The 25,682-nt window shown below is 54.1% G+C and overlaps 9 protein-coding genes across 9 annotated transcripts; 4 read left to right on the top strand and 5 right to left on the bottom strand.

Annotated features, from left to right (window-relative positions):
• Positions 1 to 1,017: 1,017 nt before the first annotated feature.
• Positions 1,018 to 1,934, bottom strand: BDY24DRAFT_377840 (uncharacterized protein). Its single transcript, XM_076638831.1, has one exon. It carries the CDS (start codon positions 1,857 to 1,859, stop codon positions 1,185 to 1,187), a length of 675 nt encoding a protein of 224 aa, XP_076499833.1. The 5' UTR covers positions 1,860 to 1,934; the 3' UTR covers positions 1,018 to 1,184.
• On the bottom strand, positions 1,607 to 6,028 carry BDY24DRAFT_200651 (uncharacterized protein). The gene is made up of 3 exons (XM_076636459.1): positions 5,687 to 6,028; positions 1,973 to 5,442; positions 1,607 to 1,866 (listed from the first exon to the last, which is right to left on the bottom strand). The coding sequence occupies exons 1-3, from the start codon at positions 5,884 to 5,886 to the stop codon at positions 1,859 to 1,861; spliced, it is 3,678 nt and encodes a 1,225-aa protein (XP_076499832.1). The 5' UTR covers positions 5,887 to 6,028; the 3' UTR covers positions 1,607 to 1,858.
• A 1,368-nt stretch (positions 6,029 to 7,396) lies between these two features.
• On the bottom strand, positions 7,397 to 11,585 carry BDY24DRAFT_412164 (OPT family oligopeptide transporter; the record flags this gene model as incomplete). Its single annotated transcript, XM_076643027.1, has 27 exons — positions 7,397 to 7,463; positions 7,561 to 7,631; positions 7,711 to 7,727; positions 7,797 to 7,814; positions 7,905 to 7,987; positions 8,078 to 8,195; positions 8,260 to 8,318; positions 8,397 to 8,477; positions 8,569 to 8,663; positions 8,719 to 8,840; positions 8,935 to 8,990; positions 9,084 to 9,155; positions 9,247 to 9,331; positions 9,402 to 9,438; positions 9,511 to 9,588; positions 9,655 to 9,676; positions 9,810 to 9,818; positions 9,906 to 9,922; positions 10,083 to 10,108; positions 10,184 to 10,249; positions 10,355 to 10,432; positions 10,531 to 10,614; positions 10,697 to 10,786; positions 10,857 to 10,894; positions 11,037 to 11,098; positions 11,176 to 11,251; positions 11,329 to 11,585. The coding sequence occupies 27 exons, from the start codon at positions 11,583 to 11,585 to the stop codon at positions 7,397 to 7,399; spliced, it is 1,884 nt and encodes a 627-aa protein (XP_076499831.1).
• A 776-nt stretch (positions 11,586 to 12,361) lies between these two features.
• On the bottom strand, positions 12,362 to 13,579 carry BDY24DRAFT_200598 (uncharacterized protein). Its single transcript, XM_076636458.1, has 2 exons — positions 13,004 to 13,579; positions 12,362 to 12,525 (listed from the first exon to the last, which is right to left on the bottom strand). The coding sequence occupies exons 1-2, from the start codon at positions 13,411 to 13,413 to the stop codon at positions 12,453 to 12,455; spliced, it is 483 nt and encodes a 160-aa protein (XP_076499830.1). The 5' UTR covers positions 13,414 to 13,579; the 3' UTR covers positions 12,362 to 12,452.
• TRM2 (tRNA (uracil(54)-C(5))-methyltransferase) lies at positions 13,422 to 16,095 on the bottom strand (the record flags this gene model as incomplete). Its single annotated transcript, XM_076642676.1, has 10 exons — positions 13,422 to 13,586; positions 13,686 to 13,781; positions 13,873 to 14,270; positions 14,367 to 14,494; positions 14,586 to 14,650; positions 14,724 to 15,168; positions 15,252 to 15,327; positions 15,432 to 15,520; positions 15,643 to 15,853; positions 15,942 to 16,095. The coding sequence occupies 10 exons, from the start codon at positions 16,093 to 16,095 to the stop codon at positions 13,422 to 13,424; spliced, it is 1,827 nt and encodes a 608-aa protein (XP_076499829.1).
• A 436-nt stretch (positions 16,096 to 16,531) lies between these two features.
• Positions 16,532 to 17,458, top strand: BDY24DRAFT_377832 (uncharacterized protein). Its single transcript, XM_076638830.1, has 3 exons — positions 16,532 to 16,638; positions 16,744 to 16,764; positions 16,843 to 17,458. Exons 1-3 carry the CDS (start codon positions 16,584 to 16,586, stop codon positions 17,298 to 17,300), a joined length of 534 nt encoding a protein of 177 aa, XP_076499828.1. The 5' UTR covers positions 16,532 to 16,583; the 3' UTR covers positions 17,301 to 17,458.
• Positions 17,440 to 22,861, top strand: BDY24DRAFT_377829 (DEAD/DEAH box helicase). Its single transcript, XM_076638829.1, has 32 exons — positions 17,440 to 17,499; positions 17,579 to 18,067; positions 18,154 to 18,302; positions 18,387 to 18,449; positions 18,523 to 18,538; positions 18,623 to 18,732; positions 18,830 to 18,923; positions 19,013 to 19,040; positions 19,125 to 19,166; positions 19,264 to 19,268; positions 19,356 to 19,423; positions 19,498 to 19,595; positions 19,671 to 19,695; positions 19,775 to 19,813; positions 19,887 to 19,895; positions 19,980 to 20,089; positions 20,164 to 20,229; positions 20,314 to 20,503; positions 20,583 to 20,688; positions 20,789 to 20,890; positions 20,984 to 21,008; positions 21,094 to 21,103; positions 21,200 to 21,218; positions 21,312 to 21,392; positions 21,460 to 21,517; positions 21,582 to 21,699; positions 21,772 to 21,897; positions 21,970 to 22,084; positions 22,155 to 22,181; positions 22,257 to 22,349; positions 22,423 to 22,557; positions 22,635 to 22,861. Exons 1-32 carry the CDS (start codon positions 17,481 to 17,483, stop codon positions 22,706 to 22,708), a joined length of 2,709 nt encoding a protein of 902 aa, XP_076499827.1. The 5' UTR covers positions 17,440 to 17,480; the 3' UTR covers positions 22,709 to 22,861.
• A 160-nt stretch (positions 22,862 to 23,021) lies between these two features.
• BDY24DRAFT_438499 (uncharacterized protein) lies at positions 23,022 to 23,682 on the top strand. Its single transcript, XM_076644367.1, has 3 exons — positions 23,022 to 23,053; positions 23,134 to 23,298; positions 23,413 to 23,682. The coding sequence occupies exons 1-3, from the start codon at positions 23,048 to 23,050 to the stop codon at positions 23,584 to 23,586; spliced, it is 345 nt and encodes a 114-aa protein (XP_076499826.1). The 5' UTR covers positions 23,022 to 23,047; the 3' UTR covers positions 23,587 to 23,682.
• A 461-nt stretch (positions 23,683 to 24,143) lies between these two features.
• On the top strand, positions 24,144 to 25,431 carry BDY24DRAFT_377822 (uncharacterized protein). Its single transcript, XM_076638828.1, has 3 exons — positions 24,144 to 24,384; positions 24,505 to 24,833; positions 24,931 to 25,431. Exons 1-3 carry the CDS (start codon positions 24,177 to 24,179, stop codon positions 25,312 to 25,314), a joined length of 921 nt encoding a protein of 306 aa, XP_076499825.1. The 5' UTR covers positions 24,144 to 24,176; the 3' UTR covers positions 25,315 to 25,431.
• Positions 25,432 to 25,682: the final 251 nt, after the last annotated feature.

The raw sequence follows: 25,682 nt of genomic DNA, 5'->3' as shown, positions 1-25,682 counted from the left end.
GCTGGAGTCGGGCTTGACCTTTCTTTCTCTCTTCCTTGCGGTTGTTCGTTCGTTGACTTCCTCGATCTTTTAAAACGAAAAGAAACGCTTGGGGTTCTCTCAGACCGCTAAGAAGGTCTAGATGGAACCTCATGGGATTCTACAAAAACGACTCGGAACTCCCTCGGTCAACCCGCGACGCGTCGTCCCTCTTCCTCTCTTCTCTCCTTTGATGTTTTGACAGCTCTTAAGCTCTGTGGACAGGAGAGGGAGAGGTCGAGTGAAAGATAGAGACGACTTTCGGAGCGGTGGAATCGAGTCTCGACGAGGGCGGAGGAGATGATGGGGAGGAGAGGAGAGAGGAGGGAAGGTTCATTTCGTTGTGGTTTGGAAGTCGAAGAGGGAGGCTTTGGGTAACCGAGACATTGAGTTCTAAGAGGAATACAAAGGAGGAGTATAGGAAGTCGAGATGGAGGCTCTTTCTTGTAAGTTGTCGGTGAGGAGGCTGGCCCGTTGGGATCTGGGAGGGAAGGAAGGAACAAGCTACATAGAACCTCGAAATGGAAACCTACCGTCCTCGCTCTCCTCGGTAGCAAAACCCTTGTCGTCTTCACGTCCCTCAACGAATTCGAGGCGAGAGTCGACGCGTCGACGCTTCGCAAGATGGGAGGAGAGTCGATCGAGTGGGCCTGGACGGAGAGACCTAACGCGTGGTATGGACGGCAGCATTTTGATGTATTCTCGCCTGGCTATATTTGGGCGCAGAACATGTACTGGTTCGGTTTCAGAGGAGTTTGAAGCGTCGCGTCGCGTCTTGTTTTGTTGTTTTCTTGCGTTTTCAGCCTCGGACTTGTTGTGGCTCGATCAAACATCTTTCTCGTTCGTTTCTACGTTTGTTTGTCTTACCTCCATGCCGGTTTCAAGCGACGGAAGTCGAATCTCGAGGCAAAGAAGAGGGGACGCGTTCGAGCGATTGAAAGGCGTCTCGTCTCTTCTTCTCTGAACCCTTTCCTTTCTCGTTCACATTACATATGATCATCTCGCAATGTTCCTCGCACGGGGTTAGCGCTGAACCCACTCCCTCCCGAGAGGATATTCCGGCTCGATTCCTCGTTCTCCCTCTTTCGTCTCGAACGCTGAGTTGCTTTCTTCCTCCCCTCCTCTTCATCACTCCTGCCGGCCTCGAACCCAAGCCCCCCCAAAGCTCAACAACGCCTTCGCTTCCTCCCTGTCGCCTCCCCGAAAGCAGCAGCAAGAAACGAGAACGCGCCATGAAAGAAGACCGCAACCGACCGAAGGCGAATGAACCGAGAAACAAGAAAAAGACAGGCAAAGGCAAAGTAGTGGAGAACGCAAACCGAGTACAATCGAAATGAAGTGAGGTGATAAGAGGAGTAGAAAGGTGTAAGAGTGAGGTCAAGTGCTAAAGAAGAAAGAAGCAAGAGCAAGAACAAGCACGAGCAAAGTGAGAGACGCAGAGAGACGACCGAAAGAAGTGCAAGAGAGGGAAGAAGGATAAGAGAAGAAAATGCTCGAGTGTAGATGAGGTAAGTAGAGAGGCAGGAAACGATGAAGGATAGGATAAAGTGAGAGAACGAAGGGTCGACGTGGGAGAAGGAGGGAGGCGAAACCGAAGAGCGTGATGGGTAAAAAGGAACGATGCGCAAGGGTAGGTAAAGACGAGAAAGAAGGCGTGGAGTATTATCGGTAAGGGAAGGGGCGTGAACGTGAAGAGGAATGAGGGAGGGTTTCGTTCGTCGTGGTTGATGAAAGAGAGGGAGAGGAGTCGTTGACCGTCCGTGTAGAGATGAGGTGGTGTTTCCTTCCGAGTGATGTGTATCGTGATATGGTGATGCTAGAGTGAGTCTAGCTTTCTTCATCAGAGTTCTGAAAGGGAAAAGAAGAAGGAGGGAAGAAGGAAAGATCAACGACCGAACGACGCGACGCAACGAGGGAGACGGCGAGCGAAACGAGATCGAGAAACTAGACTCACCAGCTCCAAACTCTTCCTGACCCATTCCGAATACCAGCCCTCTCTGCTGCTGCTGCTGCTCCTTCATCGGGTCTCCCAACGGCTCTCCAAACCTCACATGCTCCCTCACCCTCCTCTCTCCCGTCCCGACTGATCCGTAAGGCTCCGACGCCATGGCTGACTTGGAAATCATCCTAGCTCTCGGCGTGGTTCCCTCTCCTCCAAACAGAGATGTCCTCGAAGCTGATGCTTGTCGATTCTGACCGTAGACGGAAGGGGAGGGATGAGCTGCCGACCACCTCGCCGACGGTTGGTAAGGCGAGAGAGGTCCTGAGCTATCGACGCTGGAAGGGTAGTGGTCAAGAGAGGGAGTGGGTCCGGAGGTGGAGGGGATTCGAGGAGAGGCTTGAAGACCGTGGAAGAACTCCTGGGTTTGTGAAGGAGTGGTGAAGGCGAGACGACCAAAGGCTCCGGGTCCGCTTCTCTTTCGAGAGTTGGGAGTTCCTCCGAAGGGAAGTTCTCGTCCGAGATGCCTCGAGGGAGTGGAAGTGAGGTCGAAGAATTGATCGTCGGCTGGATCGAAGTCTCCGAATTTGGGAGTAGAGAGGTTTCGACCAGAGTCCCAGGAGGAGCGAGAGGGACCGGAGGAGGGAGTTCCAAGTCCGATGGAATCGCCGAAATCGTGGGAGGGAGGGTGACGAGGACGGGAGGACTGAGGAGATTGAGCTGGGTGAGGAGTGGTGCCTGGGATGGTAGTGGCTGCTGAGGAGTAGGAGGAGGAGGAGACGAGTCGAGGAGTTCCGAATCGTTGGATGGGAGTTCCTCCGTTCGTCCTTCCTCCGAACATGGGCGAGGGAGCGAGAGCGAGGGATTGTGCTGGGGAGAGAGCGATGGAGGGAGAGTTGTTGGTGAAGTTGGGCTGAGCGGATTGGAGGTTGGGAGTTCGAAGGAGAGCCGACGACGCGTTGGTCGAGAGAGGTTCCTCGTCTTCGTACGGAACCGAGAGCTGCTCTCCCGGGGCGCACTTCCAACAGAACCACTCTGCTTCCAGGTCTTCCTCGTCGAGACCGATGCAGTCGAGGTGATGCCAGGTCTGACAGCTATCACACTCGACCATCCCTCCGTCTCCATCAATCTCCTCTCGACAGATGCATCCGATGACCGCCGAGTCGTCCTCCTCCTGCTCCTCCTGACGTCTCTCTCGAAGATCCTTAGAGACGACGTGCCTGAACTGCGACATCGAGAAGGTCGAGCTGGCTTGTCGTTTGAGGAGGAGAGCCTGTCGAGCGTCCGAGGGATCGAACGACTTTGGACCGAGGTTGGCGAACGAACGAACGCTTCGAACTCGGGTTCGTTTGATGTTGTCCCCGATGAGTCCGTACGACGACTTCCCTCCCCTTCGAGACGACGAGAGTTCCATGTAAGACGAGGGAGTTGGGACCGTCATGATTCGTTCGGCTGAGGAGGAGTCGTGTCCGTTGAGAGGGTTGGCAGGAAATCGATCCTGTTCCTCCTCCGAATCGTCGTCGTCGCTGGATTCGAGGTATCGTTGAACGGTCGACATCGTAATCTTCCTCTCCTCTCCCAAAGCCTCGATCTTCTCCCTCTCCGGCTCTCCCCAAGGATACACGTTCTCCGGCCAGTTGGGACGAGTGATCCTTCCTCTCGGTCTCTCCACCGACTTCCCCTTCCCCTTCGTAGGCGACGACACCTTCTGAGCCGTCCCTGCTTCCTCCATCGCACTCAACGTCCCAGCTCCCATCGCCACTCGCCCAACTCCCACCACCCTAGCTGCTACGAGGTTCGAGGAGCTCTGCGACCTCGACAGTGACCTCGTCCTCTCCGTCTCCGGACTGGCGAAGAAGTCCATCCCGTCCTTCTGGAAAGCGAGGAGTCGTCGTCGTTTCTTCTCCTCTCGAGCGAGTTTGGTCTCCTCGTCCTCCTCGACGAAGATGGAGGTTGAAGAGGTGTTGGGTTGGACGTGACGAGGGTGAAGAGGGACGAGCCAGGCCATTTCGGACGCGAGGATCTGGGTCGAGGAGAGGGAAGCCTTTCCGTCGGAGGAGGTGAGGAGAGTGGGTGCTGAGACGGTTCGAGGGATCGAGGAGAAGGAAGAGGTAGGTTTGTTGGCTCGTCGAGAAGGGGAGAGAGGGGAGATGAGTCGAGTCGGGTTGTTGTTGGGAGGAGGCGATCCGCTCGTCCTCGTGGCTTCCTCGCTGCTCGAAGCGAACGATCCATTGTCGGCCACGGGCGTCTTGGGTTGCCAGAGATCCAACCTCCTTCCCTGACCTGCTCCCTCAGCCTGAGCAACCTCGACTCCTCTTCCCTTCCTTCCCTCCTTCCTCGATCGCTTCAACCACCCAGGTCGTTTCTCCTCCTTCGCCTTCTCTTCCTCCTCCTCCTCCGAGCGAAGTCGAGCGAGCTCTCCTCCAGCTTCAGATCCGACGGACTCGGTTTTGGCGACGAGGGTTTCCGTTGACGAGAGGGAAGGGAGGCGACGAGAGGGGACGGGAGTGGATCCAGAGGGAGGAGGAGTGGGAGGAGCGATCTCCTTCGTCGTCGTCGAGAAGGAAGCGAGACCGTTCTCGAACGATGGAGCACTCGATACGCTCGTCCCAGCGACAACCTTCTTCCCGGGTCCCTTCCTTCCTTGTCCTCCGTTTTCAACCCAGTAGTCCGCCTTCTTCGTGTACTTCCTCGGAGTCTTCTTCGGCGTCGTCCCGTCCTTGTCTTTGGGAGCCGACTTGGACGAGACCGACGTCTTGGAGGGAGCGGGAGAGGCGGACGTTGATGCTCGTTGTTGGAGGGAAGGGAGAGGAGGAGGATGAGGGTGGAAGGGTTGAAGAGGAGTGCTGGAGGAAACGAAGTGCGATGGATAAGCGAGGGGAAGAGGAGGAGGGTAGTGATTGAGAGGAGAGGGAGCTGCTGGAGAAGATGCGATTGGAAGTCCTCCAGAGTAGTGGGAAGGAGGACCGTTGGAGTAGGGACCATGCAAGGAGGGAGAGAAGAGTTGACCGTTCGAGGACGAATGCGAGTGATTGGAACGAGGAGGAAGCGGGTAGGGCGAGACCGATCGATCGACGTAGGACGGGGAGGAAACGTAGTGCAAGGGATGGGAGGAAGGATGGTAGTAGTGTTGAGGTTGGGAGGTGGACTGCATCTGTTGAGGTACGAGGTGAGAGGGAGTGGTCGAGGACGAAGGGTGGCCGTGCTCGTAGAATTGAGCTCCTCCGGGGTAAGGTCCTCCACTCATCGACGACGACGAAGACGATCCTGGAGCTTCCCACACTGTTCGAGGTTCCCAACCAGCTGACGGAGGACCCTGATGCTGCTGCTGAGAGTACTGCTGAGGCTGAGCGGGAGTGAATTGAGCTGGAGGAGTGTGGTGAACGACGTGGGAGGGAGGAGCAGGAGGAGGTGCGGCTCGAGGTTGGGAAGGAGCTGAAGGAGTTCGAGGGACGGAAGAAGGTCGAGCTTGACTAGTGCTATCACTGTACAAGACGAAGGAAGGAAGAAATGAAGCAGGCGGATCAGCTCATGTTGTTATCAGGGGTGAGAGACAAGAAAGGAAGGTCGGAGGACGGAGAAGGGTGGGCGGCTTGAGAGGAAAGGAAGGAAAGCGAGCTCCTTCCTTCAGAGAAGAAATCCAGCCCATCACTCGAAAGCTTCTCCAGAAGCCAGCCCGAGGTCTTCCCCTCGCTCCTAGGATATCAGCGAACGAAGAAATGAACTCACGCGAGCGCCTGCTGAGCTTTCGTCGACGGCCTCTTTGTCCTCCCACCTCTCTTGACTGGAGCCAAATGCTTCGTGATCAACTGCTGCCCTCCTTCACTCCCACTGCTAGGCTCGCTCCCCGTCCCTGCTGTCGCTGCTGCTGCAAGGAGAGCCATGCTCGAGGATTCCGTCGGAGGAGGCGAGATTGCGGAGGAGGACATGGGGTCGTCGTCCGTCGAAGGGAAGAAGAAGGAGACACCGAGCTGATTTGAAGGAAACTGGAGGTGGGAACGAGTACGAGGATGAGGGAGGTGTCAGGAAGAGTAACGACGGCGAGAAGAGGGGAGGGAGGTGGTCAGGCGAGTAGGGTTCGGCGTCCATCTCGAACGAGGATCGAGGAGGAGGGGAGGGGAGGGAGTGACTGGGGTTCAAATTTGGGCTGCTTCCTCGTCCGAAGACCAGCTGGGACAACTTCTTGAAAGGCAATCGGAGGTCGAGAGACAGTCTAGACTGCTCTCAAACCGATCCAGCTTTCCCGTCCAGCTACCCGTCCTGAAAACGAGCGTTCCTTGCGTTCCTCTCCTTCATGACCGCCGACCTTCCAGCTCCTCACCCTTCCTCCTCTTCTCGATAGAGCTCCGAATCCAAGACTCACCTGATACGAAGGAAGAGCTCCAAGCTGACAGCAAAGGGTGACCCAAAAGGACGAGAAAACGAGAAGGGAGAAGGAGGAACGGGGTGAGAGTTGGGAGGGAGGCAAGAAGAAAGAGACGAAAGGCCGATCTCTCTCGACCGCTTCAACCTTGTTGACTTTCTTCCTTCCGGCTCCTCTCGACAGCCCTCCCTTCCCCTCTGTAGCTTTTCACAAAGCTGCTCATCAAATCGAGCTCATCTTCTTTCTCTATCTGCTCAGTTCCTCTGAACTTTTTTTTTCAATCTTCTTCGTCGCGCCTGGACGCGACCAAGCAACACAAAACAGACTTTCAGGGAAGAGTCTTCGTTCAACAATCGACCGACCCCGCCTTTTTCCTTTGTTCTCTTTCTCATGAAGGGGAAACGCAGGAATCCAGTCCGACAAGGAGATCGAGCTCCGTTGGGATGAAAGGGAAAAAAGAGGAAGAGCTTTCCAAGATGAGACCTTTTGATCGGGAGCTCTGAGCAGGTTTGAGGGAACAGGACGCGACGCGTCGTCGTTGTTCGAAAGTTCAGGTTCGAAGCAACAAGCCAATCGGTTTCTTTCGTTTACCTCTCCTTGAAGTTAAAATGCCAGATACCGGTAGAGAGCTAAATGGACATGGATCCCAGAAACCCAACCCAAGGTCGAGGGCGGGGGAGGGAAGAAAACGATCAAACCTTGCCTCCTCGCTGCGTCTCTTCTTTGCAGTCCTCTCTTCTTCAACCTGAGAAGGACGCTAGGCCTTCTTCGGCGAGAAACGTCCGTCTGGACGAAGCTTACTGGCGACCGAATATCTAGCGAGTTCGACTGGCAGACGAGCTTCTCGCTCAGGCGACCGTTTTTGCCCTCGAGAGGGAAAGGACGAACGTTGGTCCGATCAGGCTCATAAAGAGAGAAAGAAAAACCATGGTCTATAGCAGGTACAACTAGGGAATCTACGGGAAAGGAGACGTATATTCGAAAGGCCTATACAACGAGGGGGAACGAGAACGAGCAGAGAGGAAAGAAACGCGGAACAAAACGCGGTCGTCTGGGAAGAGAGATCGAGCTGAAGTCTAGGTAGAAGCAGGGAAGCAACTCTCGACAGAGTCGGCGTTGTTGCCCCACCAGTGTGGCATATTGCTGAAAGACGAAGGACGAACGAGGAGGCGGAGGTCAGTGACGGAGAGCGGGACGACGCGCCTCGAGTGGAGTGGAGAGGAAAAGGAGAGAGACGCACATCGTTTTGACGGCTGAGAACGCGATAAACAAGAACAGCATGTTGAGGTTGTACCCAGTATCGGCGGCCGCCTGAGGGAAGAAGAAGCGGAAGGGTGATGGTGGTCAGCAAGAGAACGAGAGGAGAAAGAACGAGATCGACTCGACTCACTCCCGCGAGGTAGGCGTCTGCAGTTCGAACGAGAAGTATAGTCAGCGTTGAGCGTCGGATAAACAATGTTTGGGAACGCTACTCACACTTCTTCCAGAACTCGTCTGAACAGGAGAAGGGGAGAAGCTGGTCAGCATCGAAAAAGGCGAGAGACGAAGGGAGAGCTGTCGTAGCACGGGCATGAGGATACGGACATTTGTTCCTCTTGATGTAAAAGTTGACGCAACCGAGAAGGTACTTGGTGAAGAAGTTGTTGGAGATGTTTCCGTAGAACGTCCTGGTGGGAGGGAGAGGAGACGAAGTCAGACGGCGAAAGAGAAGACAAGCTCAGAGTGTGAGCGTCGTTCGTGGTTGAGCATGTAATCACTCCATGTTCGTGCAGAAGATCGTCACAGACCAGAGGTCGAATCGAGCTCTAGGGAAGAATCGATGAAGACCGTAGAGGAGGAAAGGGAGAGCGGCGCCCAAGACGAAACCGTAAAGCACTGGAACCAGAGAGCGATGGTCAAGTGGGATCTACGAGAGCGAAGGCTTGGAAGATTAGCTCACGGGGAGTGTAAGCGTCGTCGGCGAAGAGCCTCTTGGGACCGACGAGGGCGAATTGGATACTGTTGAGCGTCGAGAGAGAGATTCGAAGTCAGACTCGTTTCGTCTCGGGAGCTGGAGATGCTCTGGTCCTGACTGACCCTTGGTTGTTCAACGAGATAACAGTTTGACCAGTCCATTGTCGTTGAGGATCCATCTTCAATCCGGTGAGGAAGTCTCGCCTGAACGAAAGGAAAGAACGGCGCGTCAATCAATTGTCGTCGTGCTTTGCCCGTCGAAGAAAGAAGTACTGACTTTGTATCACAGACCCACTTGATGGTCAGGTAGTTCACGGGAACTCCAATGACGATTCCCCAGATCTGCGAGAGTAGGGTCTGACGGGGAGGGACGTGGAAGTAGTGGGCGAGCTGAAGAAAAAGAGAAATCGCACGATCAGCTCCGGGCTTCGTTCGTCCTTCGAACAAAGGAAAAAAAGCCGATTCTACTCGCCTTCATGTCCGAAAGCATAGCACACGCTTCGTACCAAGCTTGACCAGAGATGACTCGGTAGGACAGAGAGCCGATAGGGTGTCGAGATCCTCCCACTTTGTTGGACGAAGGAGAGGAGAAAGAGTCAGCCTCGAAATCGTTCGTTTGGGTACAGCCTCGACCCCGATCGATGTAAAGAAGACTACCTACAGTTGATGAGATATCCGTAAACGATCTCATTGAAGTATCCGACTTGAGTGGTGTATCTGAAAGAAGAAATGGGAAGCGTCAGCGCTGAAAAGCAGACGTGTCGGCGTTTTCTCTCCTTCTTTCCTCCGCTCGACCTGAAGACGACTCACCCACTGACGGCGTAAATGTAAGCCATGGGGACGACGATGGCTGCTCCGAAAGCGAGGGCGACGAAGAGTGCGCTGGAGAGGAAGGACGAAACGGAAACGGGTCAGCGAACGCGTTTCCGATCAAGAGGGAGTGACGAGGAAAGAAAGTAGAGATGCGACGAACTAGATCGGCATGTACAGTATCCCAGTCGCTGTCAGACAGATCAGGATGATAACAGGAATAACGAACAAGGCGACGTTCCATTGCCCTGAGGTTCAAAGCGAGAAACAACGTCAGGCCGAGCGAGAGATACAAATCAGCCGAAAGGAAAAACTCACATGGAACGGTAGGGTAGGCTAGCATAAGGTTGCAAAGCTGAAGACGAAAGAAAAGCGGCAGACGATCAGGGTCCGTTTCCTTGCTCAGATGAGCTCGATGGTTTCTCACTCGATCCTTGTGAAGTCTCTCGCCTCGGAACTGGGCCTTCGCCGATTTCCAGAGCATCGGGCCTTGGAATAGAGCGAGCTGAAAGTAAAGAGAAACGAGTCAGTCAAGAAGGGCAAGGAAAAAAAGAGGAAAGAGCGGGCTCACGGAGACAAATGCACCGATGTAACTGAAAAAGGAAGGTTTCGACGTCAGTTTTCGTCCAACCTCCCATCACAGGTACTCTCACGGAGACTTGTCAACGGCAGAAGGGAAAGCGTCGAAGAAGGCAGACGGGGGCAGGGAGTAAGCTGTAAACTCACGCAACGTAGCTGCAAAGCGGAGGGAGAGGCGACGAAAAAAAAAACAGGTCAGCGTGCTGCGAGAGACGGGAGGAACGAGGAGATCGGATATCTCACGAGAAGAAGTAGTTCCACTGTTGGCAACGCAAGAAGAAAAGAGGGCAAGGGAGCAGGTTATCAGCACCAACGAGTAACTCGAACGTGAAGGCGACACGACGACGAAACCAGACAAGGCGCAACTCACCATCAGCCTCATCTCGAGTTAGCGCTTGATAGAGATAGATATGTGCGTACACGGAAAACGCTGACTTGTTGCACAGCTGTGATAGATGCGACAGCGACAGCATCAGTGAGCCAGCTTCTAAAAAAGAAGAGATAGGTGAGACGAGGCTCACTGAGAGGGAAGATGATCTGGGGATCATCGATTAAGAACCTTCGAGCAAACGAGGCGTACGCGAAACCTGATGAGAAGGACAAGGTCAGTATCGGGCTCAAGATGAGTAGGGTTCGAGGTCGCTCGACGAAAGAACGAGAAAACGAAAAAAAAAGGAGAGGAGGATGCTTACCGACGAAGACAGCGGACCACATGAAGAGGATAGCGAGCCAACCGTTCATGGGCTTGTTGTAGAAAACGTCGAGAGGAGCTTTGCCGAAGGAACGGAGAGGAGGAAGGGGAAAGTAGAAGAGAGTCAGCACGCGTCGAGTGGCGTTCGCCCTCCCTCGCCTTCGGAGTTCGACTCACCGAGCACATAGTCCCCCATGTTGTTGGTAGCACCGGTGTTGGCAGCAAGAACGATCGCAACGTGTTCCTTGACCGAGAAGGGTCCTGCACGAGTCGAGATGGACGTCAGCTCGTGCTCTGACGAGTACTGGGAGAGAGGATCGATTTCGAAGACGTTCGAACTTACCAGGGTTAAGTTGGAACGAGAACCGACCTCTGCCGATGATCCTCTTGGGGAGAGTTGCGGCGAGGAGTCGACCGAAGTAGAGAGAAGCGACTGGGGAAGGAAGAGATGCGAGGTCAGGATCGAATCGAACGAGGGCGAGCGAACCGAGAGAATGACGAACTCTGAACGAAGTAGATTGAGTAAGGGATATATGTTGTCCTAAAGAATCCCATTTGTGTCAGCCTGGCGGTAGAAAGGACGTGAAAGGTAGGATCGAATGGTGGAAAAGTAGGATCGAATCAGTGAAACGCGTCTCGGACCGAGCCAGCCTCCCTTCTTGGAGGGACGAAGCGGAACTTACCAAGCTCCGAGTGCGGTAAAGATACCGGAAAGAATGTAGAATCGCCAGGTCATGATAGGAGTCTGAGAAAAAAATAAGCAAGCAAGGCGATCAGCCCTCGTAACAGCAGATATTCGTCCTCTCACCTTCTGCGACTCACGCTTGGGTCGTCCTCGAAGTCGCAAAGCTCTCGAACGATCATGGGGATGTTGGCATACTCAGGGTCATCGTCGTCTCTGATGAAGAAGAATCAAGGATAGAGAGGTCAGCAAAGCTCAACGAGAGAAGAGTCCAAGAGAGCTGAGGAACGAACCCAGCTGCCTGAAGCGTCTCGTCTCCTCCTGCCCATCTGACTCCTTCCTCATCCACAGGCTGAACTCGGATGGATACCTTCCTCTTCTCATCGAGATCCTTCTCGTTGCTGTCGAGAGATCTCTTCTCGTCGTCGAGATCCTCTTCGACGGGAATGCCATCCCTTTCCCTCTTGGTTCGTGCGTCGGTGAAAGCGGAGGTGAGGATGGCGATATCTGGTTGGACTCCGTCGATACCAACGGATGGATGAGTGGACATCTTTGGAAAGGAGGTAGGTGGAAGTGGTGTTGGGAGAGTGGTGGTTGGATGCGGAAGAGATCCGCTGGAGAGAGGGAGGGAGGGAGGGAAGTAGAGGCTCAGGACGATAATCAGCGAATCAACTCTACATATGGGAAGCTTCGGCGCTCTCGAAGGAAGCTAGAGAAGATAAGTCAATAGCCCCCGCAGAGTCCAAGAGATTCTCGGATGAGGGCGACGAGAGGAGAGAAGGAGGAGGAGGTTGCGCACTCGAGGCAAGAAGATTGTGGTCGAGATAGCGGAACATCCCGGCACTTGACGACCAAAGTCTTCCTTTAACAATGTGGGAGAGGAGGTGTTGTAAGCTTAAGAACGACGAAAGGGATCGCGAAGTCTCTGCGACGTGCTCTGAGCTGCACGACGAACTCACGCGTTGTGTCGCTTTCCACCGAGAATGCACATCTTATCAACGCACTCTTGGCGAATCCCTATATGAAGCCCATGCGAGACGATCTATCCTGGACGAGGGGAGACCTTGGCGGAAGGACGTGAGGGGAGATAGACGCGTTCATCCGTGAATCTTGATTCCCTCCTTCTGGTCGCAAAGGCTTGGTAGGGAGCGGCCTTCTGGATATGCGACGAGGTTGAGCTGTTTTCGGTGGAGAGCGAAAGAAAGAAGTGAGTGCATTTAGCTTATCAGAGAGAGACTCGAGAGGCAAGAGGAGAGAGAGAGAGGACGGGAGGGAGCGAGGGGACTGAGGGGAGGAGGGAGCTCACGCATTGGACGCCTCTGAAGCGTTTTCAGATTCGATAGAACGGGATAGCCTGTGAGCACGTCAAAACACGAAGTAGCAGCCGACGAGAGACTTCTACGAACGAGCAGAGGCGTCAAGCCGGAATTGAGGAGAGCGCCGACGTTGAAAGTTGGGAGAATGAGGGCAACGCGGGTTCTGTACGTTCGCTGAGAGAACGAAAGAAGAGCTCAGTCAGCTACGGGTAATTTACAACACAGAGCACAGAAGAAGCGATGTAAAGCCCTGATCTCGATCGCTCGATCTGCGAGCTCAGCCCTCCCCTCCCTCCTTCTCCTCTTTCCTCTTCCTTCCGTCGAATGCAGCAGCTTGAGGCCCTCCCCTTCGAAAGCTCAAATCCAGACCGATCAGAGTGAAAGAATGGTTCTGCCAAAGATTGTCCTGATAAGACTCCGAAGCCGTCGAGCAACGGCAAGAAGGTCAGACGAGGAAGGGGAGCGAGCTGGCGGGAGGTGAAGTCGAGGAGATCCATGGAGTCGAAGCTGAGCAGCGGAATCTGCAGAAGAGACGTATAGCTAGCTATGAAGAATTAGAACTCGTATCCCTCTCTTCCAGTTTTCTGGGCTCAGCGAAGAGGGAAGAGCGGCCGGGATGAGAGGGGAAGAGGGAAGGAGACGTCGAGCTCACCGAAAAAGTCGAGACCTCCTCCTTCGAGCTCTGTCCTCTCTGCTTTCCCTCCTTCTCCGATTACACAGCTGAGCCTCCGACGACGAGCTGGGAGAATCCGTAATGGGGAGATTTCGGTGAGTGTTGGACGTTGAGAGGCAGGAAGAGGGGAAACGTCGACGACCTCCACCCTCCCTCTCCCTCCACTTCAAGCTCGAGCGTATTTGGTTCCGTCGATGCTTCGTTTCGTTGGTTCCTTCTCTGAGGACCGACACAAGCCTCACGATCGAGCTGATTCTCCACGGAACGAAACCTTCCCGCTCCTCTGGATCTTCTGCAAGCTCGCTCTCGCCGTCTCCCTCCCTCTCTCGTTCCCTCTCTCCTTCTCTCTCCTTCCTCTCCCTCTCCTTGCAAGACAAAACACTGATCATCAACGCATCTAAACCGAAACCGTCTCCGCATCCTCACCCTCCACCAATCTCAACACCGCAACTCCCTCGACGTGAGCCGTTTGAGGGAAAAGGTCAAACCCTCTCAAACTCTCGAGAACGTACTTCCTTCCTCCCTTCAGAGGGTTCGAAAGGAGGTAGCCGATGTCTCGGGCCTGCGAACGAAGAAGGCAAAGGGAAGGAAGGGGTGATGAGTTCGGGGAGAAGAGAGCGCGGAAGGGGAAGGAAAAGGGACAGGAAAGGGCAAGACGCACCTGAGTATGAACGTTGCACGAAACGTACACGACCGTCTGAGGGTGGAAGTCGATGAGTTGACGAAGGAAAGGTTCGTCGCATCCCTTTCTCGGAGGCTAGAAGCATCATCAACGGAAACAAAGACGAGAAGAAGTCAGCTCTGCGTTCCCAAAGAAACGGAAACGACTCGACGCGTCGTCGACTCACATCAATAACCACGGCCGTCTTCTCCCAAGGGAACGCCCCGTTCTGCACGCCCGCAAAGATCTCCTCACTCTTCCCCGCCAAGAACGAACACTTCTCGTCCACTCCGTTCAGCTTCGCGTTCGCCTTCGCATACGCGATCGATTTCGGATCGATCTCCACTCCCGTGACGACCTCGAAGTGCTGGGAGAGGGTGATGGCGAAGAGACCTGACCCGCAGTAGGTGTCCACGAGGTGGGTTGGAGGAGGGAAGGAGGTGATGGGAGTGGAGGTGGCAGGGGGAGGGAAGATGGCGTCTCGGACGTAGGTGGTGAGAGGAATGAGGATCGAGTTGTTGTTTTGGAAGAAGGAGCCGGCAGGGAAGGTGAAGTGGAAGGGGCCAACTCGTTCGTGCATGGTGGCTGAGCGTAGAGGGACGAGATAATAAAAGGAAGGGCGGGAGGAAGAGTGAGCTTCGGTGAAGGAGGGAAAACGAGAAAGAGACGAAAACGACGAACCTTTGTGATCGGTCACACAGATGTTGGAAGACGCGTCAGGAGCCACTCCACTTTCCGGATCGAAGGATCGAGGGTCGGAGGAGTCTCGAAGGAGGAGGGTCGAGTTTCGAGGGAAGAGAGCGATGTTGCTGTGACGAAACGAAAAGGAAAGGAGGACGCGACGTGGTCAGCATGATCGTTTCGTTCCGTCCATTTCTCGAGCGAGATACGAGTACTCACGCAGCAGTAGTAAGTCTCTCTTGAGTGTAGTGCTTGTTGATCACCGGTGTAGCAAGGACACACTCCTGTATAATCAAACGAACGAACGAACGAACGAACGAAGAGAACGCGTCGAACCCGTCAGCTTCTCTTTCTCACTCTCTCCGTCACCCTCCCAAAGACTGAAGAACTCACCTCGATATCCATCACACTCCTCCCACCTCTCTCATCAAACCCAATCTTGAACTCATAATCCCCTTCCTCCCCATCCCTCCCCTTCTCTCCATTCGGTCGAGGGAAGAACCTGTTCCCGTCTCCCCGACCTCCTCCAGGAGCACCTCCCGTAGGGACCATCACGTCGACCTGCTCAACTCCAGCCATCTCGTCGTCGTCTCCAACAGCAGCAGCTTCTTCGTTCTCCAGAGGTACAGAAGAAGCTTCGTTGGCGTCGGCCATTTCAGAGTCTTCGTCCTCGACGGCGGGTTTGGAAGAGGAGGAGGCGGATGGGATGACTGCTTTGGCGTGCTTCTTGGGGAGAGGGATCCCAGCGGCTGTGAGGACAGATTTCCGGATGGGAGCGGGGAGGGAGGAGAAGTGAGGGGTGCTGTGAGATGGAGAGAGACGAAACGAGGTCAGTTCGAACGAAACGCGTGAGCAAGGGAGAGGGAGGAGAAGAGTTGGACGTACATCTTGGTTCGGTAGCCGTAGGTTTTCGGGGAAGGGATGGTAGGAAGGACAGAGGGGATGAGAGAGGGGTTAAGCTCTAATTGAGAAAGGAGGGACAGGAAGGAAGAGGGTCAGCGAGCTGAGGGAAGGGAGGGAGAGGGAGGTGTGAGCTCGAACGAAGGCGAGAGACGGACGACTCACTCGAGAAATGAGCAAACGCGTTCGTAACGGTATCCCTCTTCCACAGCAGCTGAGTGTCGTAAGAGATGTTCTGGTACTGGCATCCTCCACTATTGAACGAACAGAAAACAGTCGAGAAACCGGAATCAGCTCGAGCTCAATTTCGTTTCAGCCCTCCCTCCCTTCCCTCTCCTCAGCTCGCTCCCGAAGCAGTAAGAAACCCCGAACTCACCACTTGCCAAAGTATTTACACTTGATCTCCTCGTCCACCAGTCTCAACTCATCGTTCCTCTCGACGATCTCTACCAGATCCGACTTTGAGAAGAGTCTCGACGGTTGACGGATCCGAACTTTGATGAGCTCGTTGGGGAGAGCGAAAGGAGTGAGGATAGCCCAGGATCTGGAGGGTTCGTCCGTGGAGGTGTAGATGGACAGGGCATCACCTACGTAGAGCCAACGAGAGACGCAAAAGAAAAGTCAGCATGAAGAAAGTCAGAAGAGGGAGGGAGGGAGAGCAGCCAATGAACTGACCTCCAGACCCAACCTGGCCAACTCTGAGCTCGACGACCTCTCCTTCCTTCAATCCTTCAGGAACCTCCCAGTCGAGACCCTTCTCTACAGCTTCCTCTACGACCTGTTTGCCCAGGAAGACCTCTACGTCCATCATGATGGCCTCGTCCGGCATGAGTCGCTTCCCCTTCTTCGCCTTGCGAGCTTTGCTCTTCTTCCCCTTGGGTTGCTTCCCTGAAGGCAACAGAGCAGCAGCAGGAGCTGCTCCGTCGACAACATCAACGACGACCGAGGGTTCTTCCAGACGAGGTTTCTTGGAATCGGAGGGGATGGCTGAAGGCGAGGTGGGAGGAGAGTGAACGAGAGGAGCAGACATCCTGAGAGTTGAGTGAGGCGGAGGAGCTCGAGTGAAGGGAACGGGGTTGTTGACGAGTTTTTTCGGTTTGGAAGAGTAGAGTCGGAGGAAAGTTTGTGGTCGTTTAGAAAGGGATAAGAGGAGGTGCTTTCCTAGCATGCGAGATTGGGGTTGAAGGAGGGAGAGAAGGAAAGAAAGTGAGCTCGTCCAAAATCGAGGCGACGCTTTCACCGCCCTGAGGTCTCTCTTCCCGCCAACCGTCACCGTCGAGAAACAGCAGAGACAGAGAAACCTTCCTTTTTCCGACCATGTCGAAGAACGCAGTAGCTTCTTCGTCCAAGCATCCCTCATCGAGTAGCAGTAGTGAGTATAACGAAGAGGCCGCGCTGAGAAGTGGTGGAGTGAAAGGGCCGAAGCTCACCATCCTCCCTCCCTCCCCTCCCACCTTTGCTTTTTTCCCCTCTACAGACTCACGACCAAGCTCGAAACGTTCGTCCATCGGACTCTCCTCCTTCCCCTCTTCGACGATCTCGTACTAAAATCTTCCTTCCCGCCTTCCTTGTGCAGCCTGCTCGCCTTCGAAACCTCGACAGATCGTTCTCTGCACGACTCCCATCCCGCGCGAGATTGATTCAGACGACGACTTCAACGAACGAGTGATCCCGAAGGAGGAGAAGATCTCGCCTCCGAAGGGTCGAAGGAAGAAGTCACTCGATTCGACCAAGCCTGCTGCTGGTGGGAAGATCAACAAGAGGACGAGTGGAGTCAAGAAGGAGGAGAGTGGAGACGAGGAGGAGAATGGAGCGGACTTCGAGAAGAAGCTCGTCAAGAGGAGGAAGAAGGAGGTCAAGGTTGAGGTGGATGAGACGACGGATGATTCGGAGGTGGAGAAGAGGAACAAGGGCAAGGGGAAGGCGAAAGGGAACGGGAAGGGGAGAGGAAAGCAGGAGGATTGGGAGAAGCAGGGAGCGAAGAACAGTGAATCTCGGCCTCCTTCTCTTCCCCTCCCTGAGAGCTCCAGCTGACAGGATTCCCCTCGGTCTTGGTGTTATGTAGGGAAACGAAAACTCAAAGCAGACCTCAAGATCCCCAACCCTCTCAGAGCGCTCACGGGAGACTACGATTCGGATGACTTCGAGTCGGACGAGTCGTCGGATTGCGAACCTGGGAAGGATGCTGCTGCTGCTGGTGAGATCAAGAAGGAGATGAGTGGGAGTGAGACTGGTGAGCTTCTATTTCATCCTCTTTGGCTGAGACGTTTTCATGAACGAGAGCTGATGTCGCGCTCTTCGTTTCTTTGCAGAGGACGACGACCCCATCGTCAAGATCGAACCCGCCGCCGACGACGACGATGACACCGAAGAAGATCTCGATCAGGACGAAGCTTGGAAGAAGGATTACCCCGAACTCTGCCTTCCTCAAGGTCCAACCTCCCAGAACTCTCAGAACAACTTTCAAGGCTCCCAACAACGACTCTCCCTCTCCCAACGTCAACAGCAACACACCATCTCTCTCATCTCAGCCATCAAACCCACCCTCGCCTCCCTTCCCAACTCCTTCCCCTCGAACATTGCTTACCTACCCGTCGAAGCAACGCCTTACACTCCCGAACAGCTCGCCAGGGGAGCCCTCCCTCTCACGAAGAACCAAAACGGAGCCAGCGTGCCTCAGCCGTTGAACAGGTTGCTGAGGGAGTACCAGAGGGATGGAGTGAGGTTCTTGCATCAGTGCTGGGAGATGGGGAGAGGTGGGATCCTGGGGGATGATATGGGGTTGGGGAAGACGATTCAGGGTGAGTGTTGGTTTCGGTCGCGTCGACGCGTCCTTCGTCTTGAACCGACCTCCTTCGTTTTGATTCTCGTTTCTTTCGTCACGCAGTCATCTCTTTCCTCTCGGCTATCATGGGCAAGACGGGACTCAAGTCGAGGGACGACCTGAGGAGGACGAGGTGGACAGCCCAGATGAAGGCCGACGGCAGTTGGAAGCCTGGGATTCGTTCGACGAACCCGAAACCTGGATCGAAATGGGTGAGTTCGAACGAGGGTCTACTTGTAACTGGGTTGGGACGGTTGCTGATTTGTTTGGAGTTGGGTTTGGCTTTGGAATCGCAGCCGACCGCGCTGATCGTCGCTCCGACCTCGGTTTGTTACAACTGGGCGAGGGAGCTGTCGAACGTACGTTTCTTCGTTCCTCTTGCTCTCTCTCAAATGGAAGCTGACTACGGGCTATATGTCGGCTTCGAAACAGTGGGGATACTTCTCGGGTTCGTCTCTCATCTCTCGTCTTGTCTCTTCCTCCTCTTCATCGCGTCGCTCACTGACGTCCTCTCCCCCCTTCCTTCCTTTAGTCGGAGTCTACTCAGGTACCGAAAAAAGTCGGATCCTTCAGGAGTACAAGATGGGATGGTACGATATCATCATCGTCGGGTTCGAGACCGTTTCGGACAAGATCAACGAGGTGAGTTCTCTCTTTTCGGTCGCTCCTTTTTGTCGACGCGTCTGAGTCGTTCGTTCGTTGATCTCATGCTCCTTTCTCGCCCGCGTTCGGCTTACAGCTTTTCGATTTGGACTGGGGAGTCATCATCGCCGACGAGGTTCATCGAATCAAGAATCCGAGGGCTACGTGGACGATCAACCTTCACAAGTTTCGTGAGTAGACGTCGACGTTTCCCTTCGCTCGAGTCGTCTATCTTCGAAGTTAAGGACTGATGAACTTCTTGTCCTCGCCTTCCTAATAGACTGCAAAGTTCGACTCGGTCTCACTGGGTGAGTCCTCTCTCGCTGCTTTCTCTTCGAGCCTCGATCACATCGCTCATCTTTCGCTCTCCCTCTGTGCTTGTGCTCTTGCAGAACCGCCATTCAGAACAAGCTCGAGGAGTTCTGGACTATCTTGTGAGTCCTCTCGTTCCTCCCTTTTCCTCTTCGGATTCCGTCGAAAAGAAGAGCTGACCCTTCGCTCTGCTTTTTCTCGACGCGTCGTCCTTTCCAGGAACTGTGAGTCTTCTCTCCGTTGACGCCCTTCCTCTCTCTCTCTCTCTCTCTCTACTGAACTCGCCTTGAGTCCTCTCTCTCTTATCGCAGGGTCCTGCCCTGAACAGCTCGGAACTCTTCAACAGTTCAAGGAGTACATCTCCGAACCTCTCAAAGTGGTGAGTCGACGGTGTTCTCGCTCGTCTCGTCTTTCTTCTTTGTCTCGAACTCATTGCTCCCTCTGTTCCAACAGGCTCAAGCTTCAGATGCATCCGCCGAGGATCTAGCCATCGGACGACAGCGAGCTCAGCAGTGGAAGCACAAGATCCTGCCCAAGTTCTTCATTCGACGGTTCGTCCGGTTCTCCCCTCGAGCTGTGATCTTTCGAGCTGACTCTTTGGTCGGGGTCTGTTTTTGGGATGGTAGAACCAAAGCTATCATCGCGCATCAGGTGAGTCCGAGATCCATCTCGTCGAGAGATTTTCGAGTCGAGCTGACCTCTTCCCCTCCGTCCGTCTTCGTTCTCGTAGCTTCCCAAGAAGAGAGATTTCGTCGTTTCTTGTGTCATGGTGAGCTATCACTCGACCCGCCTTTCATCTCATTCTCGAACTGACGCTTCGTATATCTGCTTCCTTTTCTCAGACTCGCAAAGTGAGCTCTCCTCGTTCTCGACGACGCCTGTCCTCGACGAGCTCGACCCGCTGAGCTGACTTGTCCTTTCGTCTCTTCTCGCAGCAAATCGAATGCTTCCATCGACTTCGAGAAACGGAAGACGTTCAGCTCATGATCAGGAAGGACGAACCCTGCGACTGCCTGAAGTTCAAGGAGAATGGAGAGAAGAAACCGTCAGTCTCGTCATCTCCCCTCCCCTCCTCCCCATCTTCCCCGAAGCTGACCATGTCTTTGCTCTCTTTTACAGTCGAAAGGAATGCTGCTACAAATTTAACGTTGCTGGAGTTGCCTGGAACGATCTCATCTTCAAATAGTTCGTCCCGCAAACCTGTCGAAGCGTGTTCGATTCGCCGACGAGCAAGCTGACTCGTTCTGCTTTGTGCTTTGGACTTGATAGCGTGGCCATCTTCAGGAAGGTCGCCAACCATCTCGCTCTCGTGATCCCTTCGGAGGACGATACTCCACAACAGAAAGCAGCCAACAAAGCTCTCCTCAACGTCGTCCTTCCCGACGTCGCTCCCGAAGCGGTTCGATACCACGAGCAGTCTCTCGATCCTTCGCTCTGTGGGAAATGGCCTCATCTCAAGGTGCGTTCAGTATTGAACTCGAAGCTCCTGCATCTAGTCGAGCTGATCTCTCGAACCCCTCTTCTCTCTTCACGAACAGCACTTCCTCGAAACCTGGCGACCGAACCACGAGCCCAACAAGAACAAAGTTCTGATCTTCTCCATGTCCGTCAAACTGCTCAAGATTCTGGAGTTCTTCATCGACTGTGAGTTGCGGCACCGCCTCTCGGGAGAATCAACCAGGAGAGACGCGGTCGAGTCGACCCCGAGCTCATCTCTTTTTCCTTTCCTTCCCTCGTCCCTCAGCCGCTGGCTACAAGTACCTTTTCATGCACGGAGGAGTGGAGTCGACGAAAAGGATGGGGCTAGTCGATCAGTTTCAGAACGATCCCAACCAGTACATCTTTTGTGGGTCGCTCCTTCTCTCGCTTTCTCGTTCGACGACGCATGCTCGACTCGACTCGATCTGACGTCCCTCCGTTACTTTTTGGCTCGTCTCAGTGATCTCGACGCTGACTGGAGGAGTGTACGTTATCCTGTGTTCTCTCACGTTCGCCCCGTTTTATCGAGCTTGAACTGAAATTGCTTCCGTTCTCGTCTTCAAACAACAGCGGTTTGAACGTGAGTCTTTCCCTCTTCCTCATCCTCAGTCGTCTCGACCCTGCTCCCCGATTCTCTGAGTGCTGACTTCTCCCATCTTTCGCTCGATTATACTAGCTCACCGCGGCGAACAAGGGTGAGCTCGTCTCTTCCGTTCTCAATCCTCACCGCCGCGTCCCGTCTCTTTTGCTCTGACTCTTATGCCTCCTCTGTACCCGCTCCTTCGCAGTCGTCATCTTCGATCCTTCTTGGAACCCTGCCAACGACCTTCAAGCTATGGACCGAGCTTTCCGAATCGGACAGACCAACGGTTCGTTGCCACTCCCTTCGCCTTCTCCGTCCGAACCTTCGTCTGATCGTTCCTATCCTTTCTCCAGACGTCGAAGTTTACAGGCTTCTCGCTGGGGGATCAATTGAGGAGACCATCTACGCTCGGTAAGTCCCATTTTTGCCGACGTGGGGGAACGCCGACTGACGTTTCCTCTCCATGCCCCTGCAGCCAAATCTACAAAAGGCAGTCTGCAAGCATCGGCTACGACGCCTCGATGGAGAAGAGGAACTTCACTGGGATCATGGGAGACAAGAATCACGAGGGAGAGCTGTTTGGACTCAAGAATGTGAGGCTCGTCTTTGCCTCCTTCTGAGTGGTCGAGAACGCTGACCCCTCTCTCTCCTTCGCTCGTTCTCAGCTCTTTTCCCTTCGAGAGGACGCTCTCGGGATGAAGGACACCGCTCAACGAGTCTTCGAGGCTGAGATCGAGGTCAAGGGAATCGCTGCTGGGCATCAGTTCGACGAAACGAAGGAGGAGTTGCAGGTGAGTCCTCCTCCTCTCGTCCTTCGCTCTTCCGTAGTTTTGACCATCTTCTCGATCTCTTGACTTTCATAGTTCTCTCAAGATGACGACATCAACAAGCCCGACTTCAACTCGATCCTCAACATGCTGAACGGGACGACGGACGAGAAGGAGGAGAACGAGATCGCCAAACTTCTCGATGCGAACGGTTCGTCTCGCCTTCTCTTTCCAGCTCCTTCGACACTCGAAGCTGATTTTCCTCTCTTCATACTTATCAGGAGCTACCTTCTACCATCAAGATAACCGTGCGCTCGCCTGCTCGACACTTTCGTCCCCGATCCGAGCTGACCTTCCTCGTCCGTCTTTTTTTCCCTCCTCAGTCTTCCTTGGTGACAACAAGGTCGAGCGACACGCCTTCAGAGCAGCTAGAAAGCTCATGAAGGAACGTCCTCACGAGGCCAAGACCACTGGAGGTTGGTCAGATCTTCTTTTCATCCTTTTCGCCCTTCTGAGCGCTGACTCGTCGTTTCTTTCTTTCGTCGCCAGCCTGGGAGAACGCTGTCGCCACGAAGGTTAGCCCTCTCAAGAAGAAGAAGACCAAGAGGGATTCGGATGGACCTCCTGCGAAGAAGAAGGCCACCAAGATGAAGACCGAGGACGTGCCTTCGTTCGCTCCTGCTGGTGAGTGCCTGATTTGCGACGCGTCGAGGAAGGGAGGAGAGAGAGTTACTGATCAGAGTTCTCCGTTCCTTCGACAGCTCGACCTTCCATCATCGCCAAAGCCGAAGCCGAGGAGGAGACCGACGACGAGAAGACTCAGATGGAGTACTGATGAGGAACGAACTTGTTCTCGGAGGGAGGGAGGACGGGAGGAGTTTGGTTTTCTGCTTTTTCGTCGTTTCGTTTCTGTTTCTTCTCTTCTTTCGCAACCTTACTACTTACGCTTCTCTTACGACCTTGGACGATCTCGATGACTTCTCGATGATGTATACATAGCACTCTTATCTCTTGATCTCCTTCGGCAATCAGCTCGTCCTTTGAAGCGGAAACAGATGAACTGGGTCCGAAGAGTGACAAACTGAAGCTCATCAACACCGCTTTCTCCTTCTTCCCAACTTGATTTCGAGCTTGCGTCTTGTTCCCTCCTACCCACCACCATCTACTCGAAAACATGACTGTGAGCTCTTGCTCTTTGATCGCTCTGCTTGGATGACAAGAAGACTGATCCGTTCTGTCTTCTTTTCGAAACAAACGCAGGCCGACCTCAACGACATGGACAACTCGCTCTCAGCTGCTTCCCTTCCTCAAACCACCAAGCCCATCCCTTCCACCTACTCCCTACCCACAACACCAGAGTCCAACCTCTCTCTCGCCACGAAGCTCACTTTTGCGAAGGATTCCCTGCTGTTCAAACTCGGTCTTGTCAGTTTCATCTCGCTTTCGTCTCACTCTTCTCTCCGACTGCTCCTTATCTCGACCTCCGTTCGGACTCCTTAATACTTACTTTGTGTTCCTCTGTCGTTTCTTGATGCGCAGGGCATCAAATCCGAAGCTCAGCTCGAGGAGGAAAAGCTCGAGAAGAAACGCGAGGAGGAGAGGACGGTTCGGATGTTGGCTCGACAGAAACAGATGACTGCAAGTGACTACCTGGCTGGTGCGATCAACGGAGCAGATGGTGGAATGGGAGCTTACACTCTGAGTAGGAACTGAGGGAAAGATGACGAGAGGGGACGGAGGGGAAGAAAGAGGACGGGAGGGAGCTTTGTAGATATCGCAAAGCCTGACTTATTACGACCGTTACGACTATTACATCCTACGAAAACTGTAAGGAGATCTCTCTGAGGTATGAGGTTAGACAGAGAGCCTGCTCTGCGACCTCTCGAGACTCGAGAGAAAACGGATGTGACGCGACGCGTCTCGAAGAGACTCCGAGACGAACGCTGTTCGTACCTGAGGCACGTCCAGTTCGTGTGAATGAAGAACTGCGTCCTTTCTCTTCCAAGTCTCACGAACGAGAAGCCAACATGACGAAGCTGGCGATAAGATAGAGCAAGAGACGAAGAGGTCTGGCCCTCGAGAGGAAAGGCTAGTCCGAACCGCAACAGGATCGTCAGTTAATTATCGTTTTCTTCACCTGGACTGATCAATCTACTTATCATAAAAAACCGTCATTAGAGTCGATCGATATATTATAGAAGGCTGAAACTCACGTCGAGGCTGCAAATGAATCTCGATGAAACCCTCCTTCCCTCTTCTTCCTCCCAACACCCACCCCAACCTTCCTTCTCAACTTCTTCCCAATGGCTTCTTTTTCTTCTCCATCCGCCTCGCCATCAGCAGGATCTGGATCTCTACCTGTTACTCGCAATCCTTCCACCTCGGGCCCTTCGACTGGCTTCCCTTTTGTCCTGGCGAACTGGAAGGCTGTAGACGACAGAGTACGAGGAGGAAGCTCAGTCTCTCACCTGGATGCTGTAGAGGGAGGCTTCAAGTTTTGGGGAACTCTAGGTGAGCCTTTTTGTTCTTGCTTTGGAGGAAGAAGAGGCTGTCGTCGAGGTAGCCATCTTGAAGCTCACCTCCCTCCTCCTTCCTTCTCCTCCTCCTCCCGGCCTCGTTCTTTCTCTCCAGATACTCAAACCCTCGGAGGAGCTGGCTTCGCCTCTCAATCCTACACCTTCGACACTCCCCTCTCCCTCCCTCTCTCGCTCTACACCGGTCTCCTCGTTCGCCTTCTTCCTCCTCCATCCTCGAGCTCCAAGCCTCTCCCCGACGTCGAGAAGGGACGACCCAAGAAGCCGACGAGAATCACCGTTATTCTCAAGACTGAGGAACCCAAGAAGAGGAAAGATGGAAGGAACGAGGCTGTCGTGAGCTGGGAAGCAGATTTCGACGTCGAGGAGGTATTGAGAAGGGCTGCAGGGGAGGAAGCGTCGAGCGAGCTCAACGAGAAGTTCACGGTGCGTCCCTCTTTCCTCTTCTCTTTTCCCTTCGTCTCTCCCCTGAAAGCAGAGATGTACTGACAAGCTCTACTTCCCTTCATCCTTTCTTTTACAGACTCCGGCCGATACCTCCTCCACCAGCCTCACCAACTACCCATCCTCTCCCTCCTCCGCCCTCTCATCAACCGCTGCCTCCTCTCCCAAAGTCCGACTCCCCTTCTCTGCTTTCGTCCCTACCTACCGAGGTCGACCGATTCCTGCTCCAGCTCCGGGAGTCCCTCCTCCCTTCCTCGACCCAGAGCACATCACCGCCCTCTCTCTGATGTGCAGGTCGAACTTCGGCGAGCAGGAGGGAGAGTACGAGTGCTTCATCGCTGGGTTGGAGGCAGTTGAGAGAGGAGCTTGGAGTCAGGAGAACGGAAGGAAAAAGGGGGTGAAGGAGATCGGATGGGGAGCGTGGTTCTGGAGCTTTTTGCTGAAGCTGGTGGGACGAGGCTGAGGAGGAGGGCTCGACGCGTTTGGACGTTTTGTTTTGTGCTTCATAGACCCCATGTTTGCTTTTGCTCACCTGTCGTTTTGTTGTTTCTCATCCTATTTAACATGTACTCGTTCTACTCTTTCTCCCTCCTCAGCAAGCACAGCTCGCTGGCGTCCAAAATAAGTCACTACCCTCAACTCTGAAGGACTGCACGCCTCGGGCGAGAGATGCGTGACGAGCGGAGAACTGTTCGCCATGAGGATGAGAAGAGCCTTCGCTGCTCCAGAAATTGCTGCTTAGTCTACTGTGTGCCTATTTTGAGATGGATAGATGCCTGCTTTCGTTCAAGAAGCAGAAAGGTCGACCGCTCACTCGCTTTGAGACGTCGG

Source organism: Mrakia frigida (genome assembly GCF_051309035.1).
Source record: "Mrakia frigida strain ATCC 22029 unplaced genomic scaffold BDY24scaffold_4, whole genome shotgun sequence".
Taxonomy (NCBI): Eukaryota; Fungi; Basidiomycota; class Tremellomycetes; order Cystofilobasidiales; family Mrakiaceae; genus Mrakia; species Mrakia frigida.
Note: the sequence above shows the minus strand (reverse complement) of the source record. Positions and strands in the feature narration are given on the sequence as shown.